The following is a 10,657-nucleotide window of genomic DNA, read 5'->3' on the forward strand; positions in this document are numbered from 1 at the left end:
GCTCAGCATCACTTTAGAGACTTTACTCTCAGCTGAGCGGAGGTGTGGAAAAGTGACGGGCTGTGAACCTCGTTAAAGAAACACAAATACATTTAGAAAAGGTCAAACGAGAAGAAAATCCTCCTCCTCCTCCTCCGGTGTTCTCTATAACCACGATCTCTATAACCATGATATAATTCAGTATAGATATTTTCAGCATTTTCAGGAGTTATAAATGTAGAGGTTTACTGTTATTTATTGTATTACTAACAACGATTTTAAATGTGTTCATTTTAATTTCTTTAGTTTTCTTAAATTAAATATCAAATGATATATGAATATGTTAATAAATATATTAAAAACATAGTTAACAACATATTTAAAACCCCATCAGACTGTACAGCTCCTCTCTGCGGGGGAGGAGGGGTTTATCTATCCATCCTCTCATCCATCTATTCACCCATCCATTTATCATCCATTCATCCATCCATCCATTCACCCACCAATCCATCCACCCATCTGTCTACCCATCCACCCATCTGTCTACCCATCCATCCACCCATGCATCCATTTATTCATCTATCTATTTATCCATTCACTCATCCACCCATCCACTCATCCATCCACCCATCTGTCTACCCATCCATCCACCCATGCATCCATTTATTCATCTATCTATTTATCCATTCACTCATCCACCCATCCACTCAACCATCCATCCACTCATCCATCCACCCATCCACCTTCTATCCATCCACCCACTCACTCATCTACCCACTCATCCATCCAACCATCCATCCACTCAACAATCCATTCACCCATCCTCCATCCACCTATCCATCACTTGATGCCTCCACCCATCCATGCACCCATTCATTCATCCATGCATGGAGCTTCCTGTTGGATCTGCAGCTGTTTTTACAGAGCTGGTGGATGTTTAAGAGAATAAAAGCCCTGTCTCTCGTCTCGTCTCGTCTCGTCTCTCACCGCTGTTCCTTTCATGTCTTTCAAACAGAAACACAAAATTAGGACTATCTTTGCTGTCAAGGCAACTAATGTCCATCAGAGAGAGAGAGCACACATGCCTCTCCTACTACAGAGCTCTCAGGAAATTAGCTTTCTTATACAAACCTCAGAAAAGAACACTTTATTTCCCTGATTACAGGATCTATCACACAGCCCAGAGAAGAAGATGCTCGTAAATTAGCCTTTAGCTACGACTCACTGCCATAACATGATTACCATATCAATAAAAACACATCAGGACCAGAAAGAACACAGAAAGTACTGCGATAAAACCATACAGATGCGTTATAATGCATTATAATGCTTTCATATCTGTAACAGTAAAACAGTACACATTCTTAGAAATTTCAGAAATACTTTCTATGAATGTCATCTCTATAAACAAAACTCTATACACATACACATAACACTACCTTTGCAGGAATGCATTATAATCTGATTTGAATATGTTTATAACATACATGTATCATAGAATACATGCTTGTATATGTAGCATACATGTTCATAGAAAAACATGTATCATGTATCAAAACATGTATTTTTGATATTTTTAGTTTACTAAATAATACTGTTTAACAGACAAACTGTGCCAAAACATCCTTATGATTGGACCAATAGAAATTGTCCAAAAAAAAATGAAATAAACTCATTTTATAATAGAAATGACATTCATAGAAAGTATTACTGTTTATTTACCATTTTATATATGTACATGGAATCTCATTAAACTATTGATTCAATTAGGGTTAAAAATGCTGCATATTATATATATATATATATATATTTACACTGTAAACTCATACGCTGTTTGAACTCAAATGATTTAAATCTGTTTTACATAAAATTGGATATTTCTAAACTTTTTTAAGGCAACTGGTTTTCTCAAAAATTTAAAGTAAATTCAATCTATCTGTGCTTACAGTGTGTATTTCTATTGAACTTTACATGCAAATATGTACAAAAATACAGCAGTTCATCATTTTAACACATCTAAATTGAGAGCGGCTTTAATACGTTAATACTTTAATACTTCTTAGTATTTTAATGCAGGACGTCTGTCACATGAAGGAGGTCTCCAGGTCCTGCTCCCATCGTCTGCTGAAGATCACAGAGGGGGGGAGGGCTGCAGGATGAGCAGCTGTGATTGGTGGGTTGGTTTGGGCGGGTGCGGTTGGGTCTTTAGGGTAGGACGTCCGTTTGTAGGACGGTGGAGAACTGTTCCTGGACGTGTTTCCGTCCCCCCGAGCGCACATCAGCTCCAGGAAGCGCTCGCGGAAGCGGCTGGACAGCAGGTTGTAGATGATGGGGTTCACCGCAGAGCTCAGGTAGAACAGCACACCTGAGAGGATGTGCACGTACTCGAAGACGCTGTACATGCGGTCGGTCCACTGCGTGATGAAGCTCCACAGCAGCCGGTCGGTGTGAAACGGAGCCCAGCAGATAGCAAAGACCAGAACCACCACAGCTGCAGAGAACAACGAGAGGAGAGTATTAGAAATACAAAACAATATAATGCCTTTTCTAGAAAAAATGAAGAGATCACTTCAGTTTCTGAATTAGTTTCTCAGATTTTGCTATTTATAGGTTTATGTTTGAGTAAAATGAACATTGTTGTTTTATTCTATAAACTACAGACAACATTTCTCCCAAATTACAAATAAAAATATTTAAGTCATTTAGAGAATTTTTTTGCAAAGGGTTTATAAATGGTTTACAATAAGTTTATTATTAGTTATTAATTAGGTTGCTGGAGAACTAAACTGAATCTCCTGTATAACTCTGTCCTTCAGTGGAGTGACTTTACTGCTCCTTAATACCTGACTGATAGAATTTATACATAAGGAGCACCGGATTATAAAGAGCTCTGATGATTTTTGGCAAAATTAAAGGATTTCAACACATTTGCACATTATAGTCCAAAAAATACAGTAATAGAAATTAAATATGTTTGGGCGCCGAGTGGTTCAGTGGTCTAAAGTGCTGCCACTATGAGCAGGAGGTCGTAGGTTTGAACCATAGACTGTATAGCTGGACAGAGCATCGTCTCCAAAAGTGAAGCCACCACAGGTCGGGCGCCCCCTGCTGTTCGGCTGCAGAAAGCTGTGTAACCCCACCCATCCCCATAGGTTTCAATGGCAAAACAGAACAACTTTCAATCACGTTTTTTTCTAGTATACTGTAATTCTACCTCCACTATTTAAATGCAACAGCTAGTGTAACCTCTGCTTATATTGTTAAATTTTTATATCCCCACAGAATTCGGTTTTTAAAACTTTATTCGGCTCTATTCAAAAAAGGTGTGGTTATGGTAAAAGGGCTGCTTATGGGCGGGACCAATAACAGACCGTCAGCTCCGCTCCGCTTCGCTCTGCAGTCTGTGACCGCGAGGCAGCCCTCAGGGGCGGGGTTATTTAAATGAGTAGGAGCTCTCCACAGTCTTTCTCCCTCCTCTGGTCTCTACTGCGCAGACTCTGGTCTCAGAATCGCCAAAATGGCGGAAGATTTTGGCTTCATTTTCATTGAATGAATGGGAACGGCGACATGGCGTCCATCTTTATATACAATCTATGGTTTGAACCCCCTGCTCATGCAGCTTTACCATCAAGCTGCCGGCCCTCAGAGGGAGCAAAATTGGCCCTGCTCCCTCCGGGTGGGTACAGTACAGTAAATGGCGCTCTCTCTTTCCCCTCATCACTCATAACTAGGGTGATGTGGATCAGCACAAGGCTGCATCTGTGAGCTGATGTTTTGGAACCACCAGAGTCACTGCGCTTTCCTCCGAGTGTTAGCGCTGTGATGCTACTCGGCAATGCTAAAGCATCAACAGCAGTTAAAAAAGAAGCGGTGGCTGACTTCCCATCATGTATTGGAGGAAGCGTGTGTTAGTCTTTACCCTCCTGGTGTGTTGGGGCATTACTAGTGATAGGGGGAGGAGTCCTAATGAGTGGGTTAGGGTAATTGGCTGTGTAAATTGGGGGGAAAAAAATAATTTGAAACTGAACAGGTGACTCACCCAGCATCTTCGTGACCTGTCTCCTGCGCCCGCTCTCCACCTGAACCCTCCTGCTGACGTCCGCACTGCAGTTCCTGCCCAGTTTCCTGCCCTGCTGTTTCTGCTCCCTGCCCAGCTTCATCCCAATCACCAGGTACAGCCCACAGATCACCATCATCGGGACGAAGTAGAACAGAACCGTGGTCACTTGGATGACCAGGTTGTAGATCCACTGGGGTTTGAGGAGGTTGCAGGTGGCCGACTCCAGCACCTTCTCGGGCAGGTAGTAATAGTGAATGCCGTGCAGGGAGGTGTTTGGCACGGCGCACACTAACGATACGATCCAGACTCCTCCGATCATTTTTTGGGCATGCTTGTTGGTGAGAGCGTACCGGGTCTTGAGCGGATGGACAACGGCGACGTAGCGCTCCACGCTCAGGACTGTCACGTTTAGCACGGAGGCGAAGCAGACGGTTTCAAACAGGAAGACCTTGAACCAGCAGACGCTCTCGCCGAACGGGAACGGGTAGTTCTGCCAGAGTTCGTAGATTTCCAGAGGCATTCCGAACAGCAGCACCAGCAGGTCGGAGACGGCCAGGCTGAAGAGGTACAGGTTGGTGGGAGTCCGCATTTTCCGGTGTTTGATGATCACGATACAAGTCAGCAGGTTTCCGAGCACTCCGGTGATGAAGATGAGGATGTAGGCTAGAGTCACCGGGAGGAAGAACGGCGATCTCCTCGGCCCGAGGAGTCTGAACAGGATATCGTTCAGCGTTTGGGTCTGGCAGTATCCGCTCCCGTTACCTGTTCGGTTCATTGTCGTAATGTTGCACAGAGCAAAACCAAACTCTTCAGTTTCATTCAGCTCACAGAAGCAGTCCAACGACATCGTGGACCAGGGAATCCTCAGATCCTCTGTGCTTCCTACTGACACAGCTTTTCACAAATCATGTTCACTATAATGGGGACAAACATACAAAAAATATATATGTAACCGCTTAAATATGATGAGTTTCTTTGATTTTACCAAATTAAAAACCTCTGGAATATAATCAAGAGGAAGATGGATGATCACAAACCATCAAACCACCAAACTGAACTGCTTGAATTTTTACACCAGGAGTAAAGCAGCATAAAGTTATCCAAAAGCAGTGTGTAAGACTGGTGGAGGAGAACATGATGCCAAGATGAGGATTGTTCCACCAAATATTGTTATATTTCTGATCTCCTAAAACTACTTTATGAATATGAACTTGTTTTCTTTGCATTATTTGAGGTCTGAAAGTTCTGCATCTTTTTTGTTATTTCAGTCATTTCTCATTTTCTGTAAATAAATGCTCTAAATGAGAATATTTTTATTTGGAATTTGGGAGAAATGTTGTCTGTAGTTTATAGAATAAAACAACAATGTTCATTTTACTCAAATATAAACCTATAAATAGCAAAATCAGAGAAACTGATTCAGAAACTGAAGTGCTCTCTCCATGATGCACACTGTATATCAGTAAACAGTAGGATTTGTAAGCATTTGAACAGCAGCACATTTATTATGTTGCCTCTAAACATCATCTCAGTTCTCTATTTTAAAATCCATATTCACAGGATGTTTTAGTGTGAGGACAGTGTACAGACAGGGCTACAGAGGGCTGTAAAAAAATCTTGTCAAATTTACGGTGAAAAACTGGCAGCTGTGGTTGCCATTTTTTCACCGTAAAAAATACAGTGATCTTGTATATGGCTTCACGGTAAGGTATATTAAGACTTGTAAAACAACAGTTTGAAAATGTACTAATAAAGAGGAGTTACTGTTAAAATAACGGTGAAAGTGTATATAGGCTCATGGTATAGCTGTATAATTCACAATGTAACCCTGTTGCTTTTTAAGTGAAAAATGATCCATTCCACAGCATTTATTGTCCAATTTTATGGCAAATTTTTGTGGCTGTCCAATAGCTTTGAGTCACGCTGTAAACAACATACAGTTTTAAACAGCATTATCTTTTTTAAAAGCGCTTCATTAACTGGACTATACTGCTCACTTACAGCACAGAGATGTGCTCGGAGAGTGAAATCACTTATATACACACAATGTAAAACCCAGGCAGGTGGATAAAACCGCTATGAAACTACATCATGGTGATGTCTCTGAACTAAACATCTAATTAACATAGCCACGCCCCATAGACAGCTGCGTTACATCCCATTCAGGCCCTGCTTTTCACAATGTAATATACTTTTTTCACAAGAATATACTGTAAACAAAACGGTTTATCAATATGAAATTTACTGTTGACAAGAATTAAACTGTAATATCTTATACATTTGCAACTGTTTATTTTACTGTGAAATACTGGCAGCATTTTCAAACTGTTGTTTTTACAAGTGATAATATACCTTACCGTGAAGCCATTTACAAGATCACTGTATTTTTTACGGTGAAAAAATGGCAACCACAGCTGCCAGTTTTTCACCGTAAATTTGACAAGATTTTTTTTTTACAGTGTATATTTCACATCTTAAAATGGTAAAAAATATAATTGACGGCATGTTTCAGCTTTTCACCATATATTTCACATGTTAAAACAATTAAAATTAACATTTTTCACAGTTTTTTAATCTATGGTAATTCAATGTTTATTCTACAACAATAAGCTTCTTCTTGCTTTACGGTTTATTTCTGTTGCCATTTCACAGTTTTTCACTGTAATTTTCACGGACATTTTTTACAGTGTAGTAATTAAGGGTAAAACTTAAAGAATGTGTAAAAAAACATTATTATATAGAGTATTATGAGTGCTTTATGTTAACAGTATGGGTTGGTTAATTCATTATTCTGACCTGCACAGGCCAATGAATGGACATTTCTTCCCATTTATACAGAAATCGTAACACAGAACAACAGTATCTCTGCCCAGGTTACCAGGTCTACATGACAAAAGTGCATCATCACTCTCTGTTTCAGCCCCAATGAATGGCAGTATTTCCTGGGCTCTAATTGGTTGACTCTGAGAATACAGTTAATAGATAATAGCATACAGCTGACTCCTGACCTTTTATACATTAAAAATACATTAAAATCTCCATATAGGCAAAGTTAGAGAGGATATTAATGCCTTTAATCTCTCAAATTACCTCCTTAAAACAAACTGCAGAACAGTCTTTCATGAAAAAATATGAAGAGATCTCTTCAGTTTCTGAATCAGTTTCTCTGATTTTGCTATTTATAGGTTTATGTTTGAGTAAAATGAACATTGTTGTTTTATTCTATAAACTACAGACAACATTTCTCCCAAATTACAAATAAAAATATTCTCATTTAGAGCATTTATTTACAGAAAATGAGAAAAATGAGAAATGGCTGAAATAACAACAAAAAAATATGCAGAGCTTTCAGACCTCAAATAATGCAAAGAAAACAAGTTCATATTCATAAAGTTTTAAGAGTTCAGAAATAATCAATATTTGGTGGAATAACCCTGGTTGGTTTTTAATCACAGTTTTTTTTCATGCATCTTGGCATCATGTTCTCCTCCTCCACCAGTCTTACACACTGCTTTTGGATAACTTTATGCTGCTTTACTCCTGGTGCAAAAATTCAAGCAGTTCAGTTTGGTTTGATGGTTTGTGATCACAAAAAAAATAAATCCTGTCCTGTTTTTAGGACACAAATTTGATCTGAGAAAAGATTCAGAATTACAGAAAGAAAAGAGAAAAAAAGAAGAAACATCTCTAAAAATTACACTCTTCAGATGACCTGCCTTTTCTTTCACACACAACATTTAATTTAACATATTTAACATTTTTACCACATTAATAAAAACACACAAACTCACCTCCTGCATCCAACACCAACGCTCCAATCCAGCTTCAGAGAGCAGCTCCTTAAAACAGCATCAAATGATGGAGAGAGAGAATGAAAGAGAGAAAGAGGAAAAAGAAAAGGGAGGAAGAGCGAGGGAGGGAGGGAGGGAGAGAAAGAAAAAAGAGAGAGAGAAAGAGAGCTACAGCTAGAGAAACCCTGTGCTACCTTCAGTTCTTACCTCGGGTTGATGTGCAGAAAAGATGTGGAGACTGTTTCCCATTGAACACCGGGATTAGTCCCGCCTCCTGCACTGCGATTAGCCGGTCGTGTGCCGCTTCTTGAACTGTGATTGGACAGTAGTGCCCATTAAGATTGTCACTTCTTCTTGATTTCTGTTAAAAATGTAACATTGAACCAATACTAACATACTCATCCTCCTCTCATTTATTATTATAATAATCATAATATTAACTACAGCGATGAAATCAGTTAGAATACTGCAAGTTTAAGTTCATGTGAATTTCAGTGTAGTCAGAGGTAAGGTGGAGTAAACTAGACTGCTGTACTTAAGCACTAATATACTGTATCTGTATCTACTGGAGTATTATTTTTTATCGTACTGCTGTTTTTAATTAATAAAATACTGTATCTGTATTTACTGGAGTATTATTTTTATGACACTGTGCTGTTTTGGGCTGGTAATAATCTTCAGTGTACAGTCCGAGGGTCAGCGCTGGATCAGAGTGGGTTTCTGGTGCTCTGTTTCTCTGAAGGTGTCTGGGTTTGGTGGCGGTTCAGTGAGTTGTGGGTGTGGGGTTTGGGTTGAGCCGCTCTGGTTAAGGTGGACTGATTAAGGCGTCCAGCTGAAGATCACGCTACAGTTCTGCTGGGAGTTGAGGGTGAGCTTGGAGTGCGAGCTAATCTTACAGTATCTCAGTAAAACAGTGCAGTTCTGCTCTTCACTTCTATCCTTTTTCACAGAAAAGGTTCAAGTTGTGGTCCTCTCAAACCCGTTCCCCAATGTTGAAACAAACTACCGCTGCCAAAGCACGATTATTTCTATCTCAAATCAATCAAATTTATTTTGTATAGCGCTTTTTACAAATTGTTTGTTGTTGTTTGTTGTTGTCTCAAAGCAGCTTTACAGAAATGTAATCACAGGGCAGAGAATCAGGCAAAACATCAAACTTATAAATACAGAATAAAGAACTCCCAGTGAGCGCTATCTACCCTCAATAACCCTACCCTACCGACCGAGCTCTTCAGAGAGCACCTACTCCCCCTCTGTGCCTTCTTTATCCAAATATCACACTTTAATCTCCTTTAAACCCTGATGAAATGTTTGTCTTGGATTTTTATGTCCTCTGTTGATAATGTGCATCATTATTTGTACTTAAAGAATAATACTCCAGTAGATACAGATACAGTATATTCATACTTAAGTACAGCAGCATACAGCATACAATACTTAACAAATATAACTAATCCATTAATTTAACGCTCCTGCGTCGTCCAATCAGTGTGTCGCTCTGCATTGTCTGGAAAGTTATTGGCAGGATCTGGTTTTTGATTGGCTGTTGGGGATACTTACTTTATCGACTGATGTGGCAAAATTTTTCATAACTCTTTGGGAAACTGTAGTTCTTCATTGTTTTAAGCTTCATTCAAACTTTTCAATTTATTTAGAATAACAATATATTTTGCACATAATGATAAATATTTGATAACTATATATAGTAATATATTCAGTGTAATCAGTATATGTGTGTGAACAGATTTAGTGCCTTTTTCCTTCCTCCCTTCAGTATCTAACTAACTAAATCCACGAAGACGTCATTTAATAACAGAATAGCAGAACTCACAGTGGGATGTTACACAGTCTACGTGTGGAGAGTGTATAACCCCGACCACTTAGTTTAGTTACAGCTTAAACAAGACGTTAAAATGAGGTCATTACAGGGTGGTGGGGTATTATAAATCATATCCCACCTATAAAATACCAGCCATAAATTCAGAGGATTTAAAATAGGGAACTAAAATGAGGTACGTCAACACAATATATCCACAATATATCCACAATATATCCATCATTCCCAGAGCCTTAATCCTGCTCTTCACTGATGTTGGTGATGAAATCAATTTTAGCAGCACTTAAATTTGATCAGAAACATATCTTGTTTATATATGCTGTATTCATGCCTGAGAGCATAATAATAATAATAAAAATAATAATAATAATAATAATAATAATAATAATAATAATAATAATAATAATAATAATAATAATAATTGTATTTTTATAGCACCTTTCTTACATAAAAGCGCAGCTCAAAGTGCTTCACAATAAAATTACATAAACATAAAAATGTAAAACAATAAATAATATCAAACATATAAAAACAGTTTAAAAGTAAAGGTTTAATTAAATAATACCTAAATAAAAAACTTTAAATAATAAAATAAAATATGGAATAAAATAAGCTGAATAAAATAAGAACAACAAAAACAATCAAATAAAAAATATTAAATATTATATTATTATTATTAAGTTGGCTTGGAAAAGCCAACTTATTGTTCTTCGAAATCTTATTATTATTATTATTCTCGGTAAATTCTATAAACAGTTTCTCGTCCTACAGTTTTCGAGCTAGAACCACCAAACTTCACAAGATGATAGAACCTATTGCCGCGGGGTGTGCTTGTGCTTTTCTAAGTGATCGGACCACCAGGGTCCGATCGGTGGTCCGCCAAAGTCAGATTTTTTCCCATAGACTTCCATTCACACTTTTTTCAAACTGCTCTAAAAGTCACAATTTTCAAGCTAGAACCACGAAATTCACAAGACATACAGAAGTTGC

At 38.3% G+C, this 10,657-nt stretch overlaps 1 protein-coding gene across 1 annotated transcript; it reads right to left on the reverse strand.

Moving 5' to 3' along the window:
• Positions 1–1,807: 1,807 nt before the first annotated feature.
• nmur3 (neuromedin U receptor 3) lies at positions 1,808–7,948 on the reverse strand. Its single transcript, XM_022682178.2, has 3 exons — positions 7,831–7,948; positions 4,019–4,953; positions 1,808–2,470 (listed from the first exon to the last, which is right to left on the reverse strand). Exons 2-3 carry the CDS (start codon positions 4,884–4,886, stop codon positions 2,064–2,066), a joined length of 1,275 nt encoding a protein of 424 aa, XP_022537899.2. The 5' UTR covers positions 4,887–4,953; positions 7,831–7,948; the 3' UTR covers positions 1,808–2,063.
• Positions 7,949–10,657: the final 2,709 nt, after the last annotated feature.

Source organism: Astyanax mexicanus, chromosome 24 (assembly GCF_023375975.1).
Source record: "Astyanax mexicanus isolate ESR-SI-001 chromosome 24, AstMex3_surface, whole genome shotgun sequence".
NCBI classification, from domain to species: domain Eukaryota; kingdom Metazoa; phylum Chordata; class Actinopteri; order Characiformes; family Acestrorhamphidae; genus Astyanax; species Astyanax mexicanus.

Bases quoted from the DNA above. Each gene is read 5' to 3' on its own strand.
- nmur3 (XM_022682178.2), bottom strand. From the start codon at position 4,886: ATGTCGTTGGACTGCTTCTGTGAGCTGAATGAAACTGAAGAGTTTGGT. The intron at 2,471-4,018 runs GTGAGTCACCTG...TGTTCTCTGCAG, and splicing joins ACAGGTCACGAAGATGCTGG to CTGTGGTGGTTCTGGTCTTT.